The sequence below is a fragment of the Oreochromis niloticus genome, linkage group LG23, assembly GCF_001858045.2.
Source record: "Oreochromis niloticus isolate F11D_XX linkage group LG23, O_niloticus_UMD_NMBU, whole genome shotgun sequence".
NCBI lineage: Eukaryota > Metazoa > Chordata > Actinopteri > Cichliformes > Cichlidae > Oreochromis > Oreochromis niloticus.
In genome coordinates this window covers 42,112,944-42,126,056 of record NC_031986.2, presented here as the reverse complement: position 1 = coordinate 42,126,056, position 13,113 = coordinate 42,112,944, and the positions used below count along the sequence as shown (strand labels likewise).

Here is a 13,113-nt window from a genome sequence, read left to right as displayed (position 1 = left end):
TCAGTGCAATCATCTGGGAGAAACAAAAGTTTAACAGCTTTTCAATGCAAATACTACAAATACTGCCATGTCGAGTCCACACGTCCTCTACAGAACTTATCAGAACTAAACAGTGCAGTTAGAAACCAACACTGCGATACTGCCCCAAAATGCTGCTTCTTCTTACTAAAAAACGCAACTCTGTTAATTGCAGCCATGAAACAAGTCACATGCGTAATCTCCTCTCTACCTGACACAACCTGCATGCGTAAACACTTAGCAGACCTAACTGTTGAGATGAAAAGCCACTTACTGAGTGCCTTGATTGTGGAAACATCATGTCAGTTCCTTGTTTGTTGCTCTCCTTCCCAAACACGGTGTTTATATGTCCCCTTGCGTTGCTCTTTCTTTTGTCCAAAGCTAGCCCAGCCGTACACAGGAGCTGTCCAGCGTTAGCAGGATGACTAGCTAACAGTAGCTAGGGGACTCCCCCCACCCCACCACCCCCTTTTAAAAAACTAAATAAATAAATATAAAATTAAGCCGATTATAAGTGATGCACTTTGCGGCCGTTAGAGAGGCAAAAGAGTCGGTGTGCTATCTGGGTTGTCCCGACCCCGTATTTACTGCGAGCGTGAGCAGGAAAGCACCATCAGTGCTGGCTAAAGCTAGCTAATTCTTCAAAAGCTGTCAGTCAAAATGATTCATCGCCGATGTAAGCTTTCCGCCTTAACGCACGAGCGGCAGCGTCGCGAGCTCAGCGCAGGTAAATTAATAACGCCGTGCATGCAGTAAATGTTTGGATGCAGCCCGCGAGCGGAGCGGAAGGTGAACGCCGACCGTGTTTCGCCTCGTGCCGTTGGCCCCCTCACAGCTCGCGGCTCGCTCCCCGTAGCCAGCTGCCTCCACAGGGATGAAAAAAGTGAAGAAGAAATCTCAGAAATAACAAAATGTCTGCGGGTTCGCTTCAAGTTCAACCCCGTTTGGTCCAACGGCAACAATTGAGTCGCGTGAGTGGAGAGAGCGAGAGAGAGAGGGAGGGGGGGATAAAAATAAATAACAATCGCCGCTAACGCTGAAACTGCAACGCTGCCCGGCTTGGACTTTAACGCTCAGTGTTTATCCCCTCTTGAACGGAGGGAGTGCAGGAGGATCGGCAGCGGAGCCAGAAAGTCAGTCCCTTCCCGAAGCTGGTGGGTAGGCAGAGGCGACGCTGCTGGGCTGAACGCCCCACACAGAAACACCGCGGATAGATGCGCGCAGAGCAGCTCTACACCCCGCGGATCTACAGCAGCGGCAGGCCCAAGTCTGAGCAAGCAGCGCCTCATGCGGACATGTCATCACACACAGGCTCGCCCCACTCACCACTGGAGGTTTGTGTGCCATAGTTTATCGCCAAGAATAACGAGCAATTATTATATTAAAAAATATAACATTAAAAAAAAAAAAAAGGTTTTAGTTGTTAGACAAACATAAGGCCCGCGGACAAGAATCGGTCCGAGAACCACTTAATCCAGCCCACCAATGGCTTTGAAACATTTGAATGAGGGAATAAAATTTAGACTTACATTTTACAACCTCCTACTGATACAGAACTCCCCCATGTCCACTCACACTACACCAAAGTAAGTACACAGACAATTATGTAACTGAAAAGTTTTTTTTTTTTTTTAAACTATTATGGAAACTTTTTTAAAAGTAGGTCCACACTTACAATTCATACATCAAGCAGATTTAGAAAAGCTGAGAATTTTAAGTGCTTAAATTGCACTTCTTTTTCTTATATTAAGATATCTCGGGGATTAAATGTGTAGTTAAACTACTTTGCACTGACAGAAACAGGAGTTTCACTGGTTCGGCCCAATTAATATCAAAGTAAACGATGTAAAATGGACATCCCTGTTGTAGAGAGCTGAACTGAAGAACTATTACGTGAACTCTCTACTCTACTGGGAGCAAATGACTTATTTACCTGTAAATTCACAGTTATGGACATAGAACTTAATAGAACCACAGTGAGTGTGTTTTGGACTTTTATGAGCAGGGGTGCACATAAGTGGTCCACAGGTGCGCATTCGCTGTCAAAATAAAAGACGTGCACCAGATAAGAAGTTGCAACACGCGTTTGCATACATATAAAAGGCACTGTTTTTGTCCGCAGAGTGGCATTTTCACGGCATATTCTGCTCCACATCTCTGTGCGTTCATCATTTGTTTGAAGCCAGCTCACCTCCTGCAACCATTTTTCCGAGAATACGCGCTTCTTTTGCGGTTCGGACTCCTGACATTTCTCTGGAGGTGGAGGAACACCAAAGTAATTGCTTAAAGGAGCTTCTTCGACATCTTTAAGAGTTCTAAACAAATGTCTGTCCTGCTCCAGAAAATCTTATGTACGCAAACGCGCGTTGCAACTTCTTATCTTGTGCGCGTCTTTTATTTTGACAGTGAATGTGCACCTGCGGACCACTTATGTGCACCCCTGTTTATGAGTGAAGTTATAAATGAAAATCCCTTAACTCTGCGGTAAGATGCAAAAGTTTTGAATCACCCCTCGTTGCTTTGTTTTGTTAGGAAAAATGGGACATGATTCAATAAATGAATGCACCGAAGTGGAAACCTGCACGGAAGTATGTGAGGCAAAAACAGTCGGAAAGCTTGAAATTCAGTCTATACTATGACCACCTTTGTTCTTCAACAGTGTGACGCCTCTTTGGCTTTCTTGGAATCACTTTTTAGGGCAAAAACACTTATAGCTGTCAAATTGTCATCTTAAAACTGAAACATTTTATTTGTTTTTGCATCAGACTGGTGGCAACAAAGTGCTCAAAGATACTTTAAAATTGATTATTTGCCAATTTGTCTGTTATGTGTAGACAACTGTGTATCATCCCTTTAGTTAGGGGCCTTTTGTATGCTTGAATGATTCATATGTCAGTGTTAAATGGCATAACAAAACAAAAAATAATATTCCTCTGAAAATGGTCAGGGTCAAGGACAAGACTGAAAAAGCACCCAATGGCCAAAGAAAAACCCTTAGATCAGCTGTAGAAAAACTGTTCAAGACCACTTTAAAAATTACAATAAAGTCTGGCTCCTTAGAAACAAAATAAGCATCAAGCACCTTGTTTATGTACTTTCCTAATATCAAATCACGCCTGAGCCAGTGACAGCATCTATACAGCGTCTTACCTGGGCTAAAGAGAACAAGAGTTGTACAGTTTGCACATTTTCACTTGGAAAATAAAGGCGAGGCTCAGAATCCAGGCGTCTGAAGTCCAGTGAACGTTTTCCAGTCTGATGATTTGAGGTGCCATGTCATCTGCTTGTGTTGGTAAAACACAGTGGACCAGCAAGCACCAAGTCCACAGTCAACACAGCCGTCTACTTATGACAAGATTTTAGAGCACTTTACGGTGATGCTAAATTCCTTTTTCAGCAGGACACAGCACCTGCCCACAGTGCTAAAACCACCACCAAATGGTTTGCTGACCACCTTATTAGTGTACTTGATTGAGTCAGGTGTGTGAGCTGGCCAAAGCCCACAGAGAGGAGGATAAGAAACTTGGGTTCAGTAACACCTCTGCAGAGGCACAAGCTAATCGCCTCCACTGCAACCATTTGGGGTAACTCATGGTAAATGAGACTGAACCAAATATTGAACGTATACATTTATATGCACATCAGAAGCTGGAATTTCCATACTTCAAAACTCATTTTAGGACGTCTTAATCTCAGATTTAAAAGGAGCTAAAAACAATTTTTAAAAAAAGAAGAGAAAAAAAGTGTGCTGCGTTATCAAAATAGTTTCGTAAAAAGTAGTGTGCGATTACCTTCAAGAGTCAAAATTATTTAATGTTACCCAGTCACTTGAGCACTTGTTTGTTAATATCCATTTTCACTAAACAGTATCCTACCTTAAGACTGCAGAGAGAGGTCGCTGGTTCAATTACCTTCCATGCTTTCCAAAGGGCAGCAGTATTTATGCAACAACAAATCATTTTCCAATCCATGTGGATAAAATGCATTCAGAAATTATACAAGACCTTAAATGGTGGAATCTTCAAGTCACCATTTTAAAAACACTTGAGAATAAAAGTACAGGGATGCAAGAAGAGAGTATAGGAACATATTTTATTCCAATTTAAAACATTTAAAGGAGAAGGCTATGTAAAAATCATCATGTATGAATGAGGTTCAGGCAACAGTGGTTGAAATGAAACATACAAATAGAGAAATATGGCTAAAATACTGTAAATCAATAACCATTAGGACCCTTTTCTCGAGGGCGTTGCATGAATAGAGTATCTCACCCCCCACTCCCTCCCCCAACCTGACAAAACGCATGCAATTAAAATGACACTTATTTTTAAAAACAGCAGTTCATCATTAATCTTAAATATAGAATAAAACTGTCCTTTTTGCTAATTAATCACACACTTAGTGTTTGCTTTAAAAACTGGACCATGAAATCCACAGGTCCTCTGATTTTTTTCCACAACATTGGCACTTGTTAAGAGTCTGGCTTTACAAAGAAAAGGGGATTGGCACACTCATTGTACAGAATTTACATTTGGTATACTTTAAAACAAAACAAACAAAAAAAATACATTACTTTCAATTTGTACACCACTACACAAAATTTGAATTGTCTGAAAAGAAAAATCATGTCAAGTGGTCCTAAATACGGTGTGTCAACCTTACAAAAGGGGAGAAAAAAAAAAAAAGGATGCAAAGATAGCTTTTTAATATCACTATATCCATCCCTGAAACCAGAATGGACCTCAAGCATAAGCAACACCCATCAAAGTGTGTGTATACACACACACACACACACACACACACACCCCCCTCTCAGAGTACCAACGAGCGTGCTTGAATGGACAAGTTGCATGAACGCAGGCCCATTGCAGCGGTGTATTTTCAGTGCCTTTGACCCAGGGAAACAGACAGTCCAATCAAATAAAGGAGATAAGAGAGAACGCAGAATGGCAGATGTAAACACGCAGCATATTCAACCACCAAAAACACAATGGCCATTTCAGTACCTTCATTTGGCAAGTTTTCAATAAATACAATTTTTTTTTTTAAAAAAAAGAAAGAAATGAGGCTCAACATGCCAGCTTCATTTGCAAACTAAAACCACAAGTAAGACTCAATTAAATGCTGCAATAACTTTCACTGCACAGGCCTGGGTCAAGTTATAAACAGGTTTTTGAAGCTTTTGCTTAACACAGAATTTGCTTGGCACACCGTTTTGTACTGGATTGTCATATGAGTCTTTGTTAAAACGCATTGTGTGTAGAATAAAGCAAAGTAGATATAAAAGAAAAGGATTTTTAAAAATAACCGAACCGGCTTTTCTGACGGCTCTGGTCATTGGTAGTGTAACCATGAGACTATGTGCAAGCGTAAAAATCCACGTCGTCAGCAAGTGGAAACTGACACCACCGACGCCACCATGCTGACACCAGTGGCTGAACGCAACCTTTGTTTTGTGTTTTTACCGTCTGCAGGACAGTATTTTCTCAGGGTTGCAAGCCACGGCTCAAGGGAACAGTGTTTCCTGAACATGCCTTTCTGTGGCATCCAAAAGGCCAGCTTCAGTCAGTCAGCATCACATGGGCAAACGGGTCAAAAATAAAGGCTTTGACATGTTTCTTGAAGCACCAAAGACTAACCATTTACCATCTAAAACAAAGCAAAGATTACAGTCCAGCAGGGTAAGTTTAATCTCACCCTGCCGCCTCTTTCAATGTGCACTTAAGGTCAAAATATCCCAGCATTCTCTCTCCCCTCCCCCCCGTACCCATGCAGCCAGTGTCAAAGTCAAGCATGAAAACACTACCAATGAAGAGGCAAATATGTAAAAGCACAGAGGAAAACTTTGCATCGCTGATTTCAGCACATAATTCATAATGGAATCACCTGGGTGATAAGGTCGAATAGAAAAGACACTAAAAACATCCTATTGCAACTTAAGAGACCCAACTTCCTTTAGTTTTTCTCTTGGAGGTAAAAAAAAACCCCAACCAAAACCAAACAAACAAACAAACAAAAAAAAAAGAACGGGGGGAGGAGGGGGGGGACACCTAAACGGCCACCAGCCGTCTATCAGGACTGTGACGTAGGCTTCTGTGGACTGCTGCTCTCAAAAGGATGTCAACACACTCCTGTTTCAGGCACCCTCCCGAGGCTAATTAATTGCACCTTTTGCTCTACACCATTCAGATTCCTTTCATTTCTACCAAAGCTGCTAAGAGTAGCCCTTGTGATGAGAAAGTTATGAAAAATTACCTGAATTACATAGTGAAGACAAAAACAAAAAAGCCACATATCAACTCTGGGCTTAATGGAATATTTAAACTACTATCGGGCAAGACGCACAATATGGGATCGGTACCAAGAGCAAACGCATATCCTTAAAGATTACAAAAAGTACAAGCATCTCTGAACAGTAAATATTTAACCACCAAGTAATTTTTTGTCTGTTTTTCATTTTCCTATTTGCATAAAGCACAAACCTGACACAAACCTTTTTTTTTTCCTTTTTCCTATGTCAAGCACTTCAAAAACAGAACTGCAACAACTAAATATATGAAGTATCATTAGAAACAGAACACTTGTCCATAAAATAGTTTGATATTTTACAGCAGTATAAAATCTACTCCCAACTTTGATGTTGAAAACAAAACTTGAGCTGAAACTAGGGACAAAGTCTCATTTACTATATCAATAACAAATAGATCCAATTGATAAATTAGACATACAAAAAAAGAAAAGAAAAAAAAAAAGCTCTTTACTCTTTATGATTGTGACAGTTTTATCAAATGTTGGCTGATTAATATGGCAAAAATGAAGGCGATTACAGGAGAGGAAAAAGCCATTTGCATGATCATAACCAAAGTTGTGACTGAAGCAAACTGGCAGCGCAAAAGCTTTATTTCATCCAAAACATGACTGCTGCACCAGTTTAATCTGACGCCATCATTCACACATTGTGCACAAGAAAGTTATCCTCACACAAATAAAAATCACAGTACTGTTACACGTGTGATTGAGACAACATAAAGAAATGCCACACAAAGTGAGGTGTTACGCTGTTAAACATCTGGAACGATCCAACTCGGGAGAAAACTTTCACTTAGTTTTTGGCAAAAACCAGCTCCCAAATGTGTTTTAGTATCTAAACTAGTTAGGGGATCAAAACGATACTGGCAATGTTACTGTATTTACAGAAAAATGTGGGCCGTTTTAATTTGGCAAAGTGATAGAGAATTACAGGGGAGCTGGTGTACAGTACGTAAAATACCGGTAGTGTTGTCTCAGTATAAAATCAGGGACACTGAATAATAAACAGAACCTGACCACTGCTGAAAGGTTTCCTTTGAGTAGTCGTCGTCGATCAGTTTAATTAGCGAACAACAGAAGAATTAATGACGTTAATATAGATGAAAATATTGAAAGTCAAAAGAGAACATGTAGTCATCTCTGTGTAGCCCTCACTCTGTGTGAGCAGCATGAAAACTTTATTTACATTCAACAGAGCTTCTATGCTCTCATTTAGGGCACGTAACCCCCCAGAAAGAGTTAAAAGAACACATCATGGACAATTCAAGACCCAGGAGAACCAAGTACCTCTCTGCACCCCAGCACTGTCTGATTAATTCGTTACCCTCTGCAGATGAGCAGGGTCCAGTGTGTGCCACCTGGCCTCAAGCCCTCAGGCTGTAGTGTATAGCATGCATGGGTTAAATAACTATGGGAGAGAGCCCTTTGTCCGTAAAAGCTTAGTCTACCGGGAGATGGCCCTCTACCCACCTCTGACACACGAGACTGTAGTGTAGAGAAAAAAACGTGAGCCACGGCAAGGGCCGAAAGAGGAGCACAGGAGTAGAGAACAACCTCCCAAGAGTGACAAATGGAGGGAGTGTTATATCTGAATGTGTTTCATGTGTGATTGTGCAAGAGAAGCAGTTAATAAAACCAAAAAAAACAGAGTCCTTAAAACTGGGCAAAAGAGCAACCAAGGGTCTGAGTGAAGAAAAAGGGCAGAATATGGATAGTGTTGGTCTGGTAAAAGCACAAAGCAATGCTCATCTCTTTACGAGTACATTTCATGCAGATGTGGACACTGCATTGAGTGTGGGGCTGTGGGTGTCTTGCTTGCACTCTAACCATCCGTCTTTCCAATTCTCCTTCACACCAGGTTGTATTCTTTGAGGTTGAGTTGCAGGATGGTGTCTTTGACGGCCGCAAAGACGAAACGGATGTTCTCCGTGTCGGTGGCGCACGTGAAATGGGAGTAGATTATCTTGTCACTATCTGGGTTCAAGTCCACAAACATCTTCAAGATGAACTCCCGACCTGCCTGCGCGTCCCGCTGAGGACCTGGGAGGAGGACAGATTGGTGCATTTAAATGTATTCGCTATGAATGAGCGAGGAGGAAAGGATTCATTAAAACAAAAATAAAAGACAATTGGGTGACAGGTTGCTCAATAAGAGAACGATGGGACTTCATTTTACAGGAATATATTAGTTTGTATTGTAGTACAGCATCATGGCCATAAGGTGTCAGTCTACAATAAAAAAAACTTTAAAAAAACAAAACAAAACAAAAAAACCCTCAAGCGCACATCACATCCTTCACTCTTTGAAACACTCTTGTTTACAAGTCAACTCCTTACCATCAAACTCTGGGAAGTAATCAACCAGGTGAGAATACATGATTTTCTCTTCCAGCAGGTCCTTCTTGTTAAGGAACAGGATCACAGAGGAGTTCTGGAACCAGGGATATGTGATGATGGTCCTGAACAGGGCTTTACTCTCCTCCATGCGGTTCTAACAACGAAACAAGGACGTTTAAGAGAGAGCGATGTGTTCAGAACGCTTCACTTTCAGATTCACTCAACACTGAAAGCAACCAAATTGTAAAGCAGACCATTTATCCAAAACCTGCAATTATATTTCTGTTACTTTCTAATAAAGGTCAGTAACGATGACAGTGTAACTTGCAAGTGCTTTCCCAATACACTATCTTGGCAACTTTGTAATCTGAGATTTTTAGGAGATACACTTATGGTTTCAATTGAAAAACATAGGTCTCATCTTTAGAGTTTCAGAATATTTACGGTGACCTCTGACCTTTAGGTCAAGGCCACCAATATTTGAACTTGTTGTGAGTTTAGCAAATCCTACATCAATTTGGTTGAGTTCTTGTGTTCAAAATTCAGCGTCCATGCTGTCCAGCCAACCAGGTGACAACAATACCCTACATCAGTCTTTCATGCCTGAGGAGTAAAAATGCTGCAATGAAACTTTGGTAAAACGCACTAGCCTGACGCATCAACTCAAAAATGGTACGGCCCTCACATTCTTGTATGCATGCCTGACAACGTCGTGGGGACTTGACAGAGTCAGATGGATCGAAACACAATGTCCCAGAGGAGTTCTGTTGGATTTAAAGCAGGCGAGTGTGGGGGCAGGTCAGCAGTATCAAATCCTTCATCTTCCAGGAACTGCCTGCTTAGTTTCTCCACACAGGGCCAGGTACTGTCGTGCACCAGGAGGAACCCAGGACCCACTTCACCAGCATAGGTTCTGACAGTAGGTCCAAAGATTTCATGCCGATACCTAATGGCAGTCGGGGTGCAGTTGACTAGACAGCAGAGGTGTGTACACCCCTCTATGGATGTGCCTCCTCAGACCATCTCCCACCACTAAACCAGCCATTAGAGCAGGGCGATATGACCAAAAATATTTATCACGATATACATTTGAAAATTTGCGATAACGATATAACTGACGATTTAATTGACACTAGACAAAATACTTTACAACTCCACAACTTTATTAGTGCAAAAAGAAACCCATCAATGTATTTTCACTTAAACAAGCAGCTGTTTTTTTTATGTGCATTAAAGTTATATAAAAATGTAACACTGCAAATTCCTTGCGGACAGTTTAACCAAAAGCCATTTCCAGTAGAAATTGGCCGACATATCCTCAGCATAACCATGTATAATATCCACAAAACTTAAAAAGAGGTTATACACACACAATACGGTAATATTATGTTGAAGCACAGTACGTATCACTCCGCGAGGCGCCTGCCTACGGTAGCCGTAATGCTCCGACAATCCATCAAGCGGTGTGGGTTCGTAGCTTAGCAAAGTCGTACTAAAACATTTGACAGATTTTTGAGCGCCGTGTAGCACATAAAATCATTTCGAGGTCAGTAAACACAACCAGAATTCATACATAAGGCACGCGGGATTATAAGGGGCACTGTCGATTTTCAGAAAAATCAAAGGATTGATTTTAAGTGTGCCGTATTTTCCAAACAACACGGTAATAACGACGGCCCGCTAGCATGCTCTACCAAAAATAGTGCTTTGTTGTGTATCTGACGGACGAAAGCTAAACCAGTTCCACACCACTGAAGTTGCAGCATTTTTACAAACCAACTCTGGTTCATCCGTTTCATTTAAAGATCCACTTTCGCTCTTCTCATTCTGCGTCGCCGCCATGTGCGTATGTAAACATAGGCACTGCGCATGCGCGTTTTACCCACATTCTATCGCGATATTTCATTTTGCTATCGTTGCCCAAAATTACACCGGTATTACCGTGAACGGTATGATATAGCCCAGCCCTACCAGCCATGCTGATCAGTGTTACAAGCAGCATAATGTTCTCCACACTTTCTCAAGATCCTTTCAAATTGGTAACATTGGTGGAAGCGCACACGCACTAAAAATTATCAGTAACCTGTAAAACCATTCTGGGGGTTGTCTCACGGTTGCCCCTTTAGTACACCTGTTAATTTCATGTTTGGTGTCAATGCTGAAACTAATTAACAACCGCCTCTACTCAATCAACCAAATCAGTATGCCTGAAGATTAATCTGATACTGTACTCTGATTAAAACCAGTTCCTTTACCATGCACCAACTTATTCAAACAAATCTGAAAAATGTGCAGCGCACACACGCACAAAAAAACAAAAAAAAAAAACAAAAAAAACCCCAAATCTACTGAATTTAGAAAAATTAGACATAGTTTGCCTCTCTCAGATTTAAAAAAAACAAACAAAAAACTTTTAAATTTAAAAATCCTTGCCAGCGTTACTCATGCAGGGTCATTCATTACATCATGGCGAGACACGAGACAATCCTGGACAGACTTGATGAAATCAAAAGGCAAAGAAAACTCCCGTCAGGCTTGAACTGGTCCAAAAGGGTCAAAGTCTCAGTCTTGAGCTTGTCATCACAGCAGGATAATCTCTGCACACTGAAGCCTGCCAAGCTTTGTCTTAGCTGGTAACCTTTTATTAAACGAGTTTAATAATAGCATCATGATTGTCTGGTGTTTGCCATTACCTCTTAGAGTCTGAACATTAAAGGGGGGCAAAAAATGACTGTAAAAATTAAACCATATCCTCGGCCAGTAGATCCGTCTGTCCAGTGAGGTGCCACGCCTGAACTGGCACTATACGTGTGTGACGTTAAACTGGTAGCAGGGCAGCCAGACGACTGGACCCTGGGATACTTGACTTGCAGCAGCTGCTGTACTGATGTACAGCGTCACAGTCAAGCTGGCAGCTGGGTCTGGTTTATCATATGACCAGGTCAGAGAAAGGGTTTGTTGTCAGAGAGGAGCAGAGGGCACACAGAGGCTGATCACATTAGCTTTATTAGCGATAATTCTATCTGAACAGTCAGAAGCGAAAGCTGACGACACAGACAAAATATCCCTGAAATAAACAGAAGACCTGCGTCCAGTTTGTTGTGAGAGATTTGATAAATCATGTCTCATTCATGCGGACATACAACGTTAGTCTGATGACCTGCTTAGTGCGCTCTCTCCAAAGCTTCTTTGGTTGCTCCTATGTTCATATGGGGTCACCATAAAAGAGGTTTGATTTGGTAGTTTTTCTTCTTTTTAAACAAAAGACGCCCTTCCTGAAGCTTTGCACATTAGGTAAATGTATTAACCACAACACGATGGAGCCACTACCTACTAAACTTTCTCCAATTCAAAAGGAGTCATTGAATAATTGTTAATTTGCATTGTTACTGCTCAACTATTGCTGTTAAGACAAGCTAACTGGTGCTGCATAGTACAGCTGCAGAGGTGTTTTACTGGAAAGCAGTTGTTGAGTGCAGCAGGAGTAAACAAAAAAGTTAAACCTAAAGCTGTGAGCTGCAAAAATCAAAATAAATGCACTTGCACTCCATCGTGGACATGCACAGCTGGAGATGGCTTTTTAGCCCGATGACTAAAAAGTCATTCTTGTTATACTTAAGGTGCCAGTATACCCTCAGTATTTCTAACTTCACGCACAGTTCACAACATCACACAGTCAGTTCTATTTATGCCCGCTATTAAGTCACAGGTGGCTCCAATATTCTCCTGAACAACAGGTTTCACCACTCAGACAAGAACCGCCACATGATATTGGAAGGAGTCAAAACTGGAACCTCACAAAGTCTCATTTTTTCAAAGTGTTGTAACATCTCCCTCTGTATAATCTGTGACTTTGAGCTGGTCTACCAGTATCATTAGAATGGCAGCGCAACGCCGCAGGTTAGAAAGAAAAACTGCAATTTTCAGAATGCGCAACTCTGTTTTCGACAGGGGTAAGCATAAAAGCAGCCTTATATGCGCGCTTGACGTACACTACCTAGGGAGCATGTTTATACTAACTAATAATTTCTCTGGACGAGTGTGTGTGGGGACAAAAATGGACAGGCACGTGATTTCCACATGAACTCTCGCACCAACTTCTGATGATGAAATTCGCATCACTGGCACCTCAGTGGACTTTAAAGTAAGACTATAAGCTCTGCTTACTATTCAAGCACCCCAATAATTGAAGTCTACAAACCCGAGCTTGCTCACAAACCGCAAAATTCTGGAAATATCTTGATATTAAAATGAACTTTAAAGTTTATTAAGAGCACAGCATCAAAATGTTGTGTGAAATCACAAGTCTGTCTCACCTCGTTGTCCGACTCCACCAGGACCTGGTCGTATTCGCTGAGAGCCACCAAAAACATGATGGAGGTGACGTTCTCAAAGCAGTGGATCCACTTCCTCCTCTCTGACCTCTGACCCCCAACATCCACCATCCTG

General features: G+C 41.5%; 2 protein-coding genes across 8 annotated transcripts in view; both read right to left on the bottom strand.

The window, feature by feature from the left end:
* The window catches only part of tle5 (TLE family member 5, transcriptional modulator), a 54,837-nt gene extending 53,640 nt beyond the window's left edge, over window positions 1-1,197 (bottom strand). The window contains exon 1 of one of the 2 annotated variants that reach the window (XM_005479042.4): window positions 293-1,197. In XM_005479042.4, the coding sequence (XP_005479099.1) occupies window positions 293-319 (27 nt within the window). In that variant the 5' untranslated portion in view covers window positions 320-1,197. The remainder of the gene's footprint in view (window positions 1-292) is intronic. The other variant, XM_003439831.5, reaches the window with a different exon arrangement.
* A 2,894-nt stretch (window positions 1,198-4,091) lies between these two features.
* Window positions 4,092-13,113, bottom strand: part of LOC100710383 (guanine nucleotide-binding protein subunit alpha-11) — a 63,925-nt gene continuing 54,903 nt past the window's right edge. For 4 of the 6 annotated variants that reach the window (XM_013267244.3, XM_019351533.2, XM_013267246.3 and 1 more), the window contains exons 6-8: window positions 12,981-13,110; window positions 8,665-8,818; window positions 8,177-8,367 (exon numbers count right to left, since the gene is read on the bottom strand). In XM_013267244.3, the coding sequence (XP_013122698.1) occupies window positions 8,177-8,367; window positions 8,665-8,818; window positions 12,981-13,110 (475 nt within the window). Of the gene's footprint in view, window positions 8,368-8,664; window positions 8,819-12,980; window positions 13,111-13,113 lie in introns of all 6 variants that reach the window. The other 2 variants (XM_019351534.2, XM_019351532.2) reach the window with 1 other exon arrangement.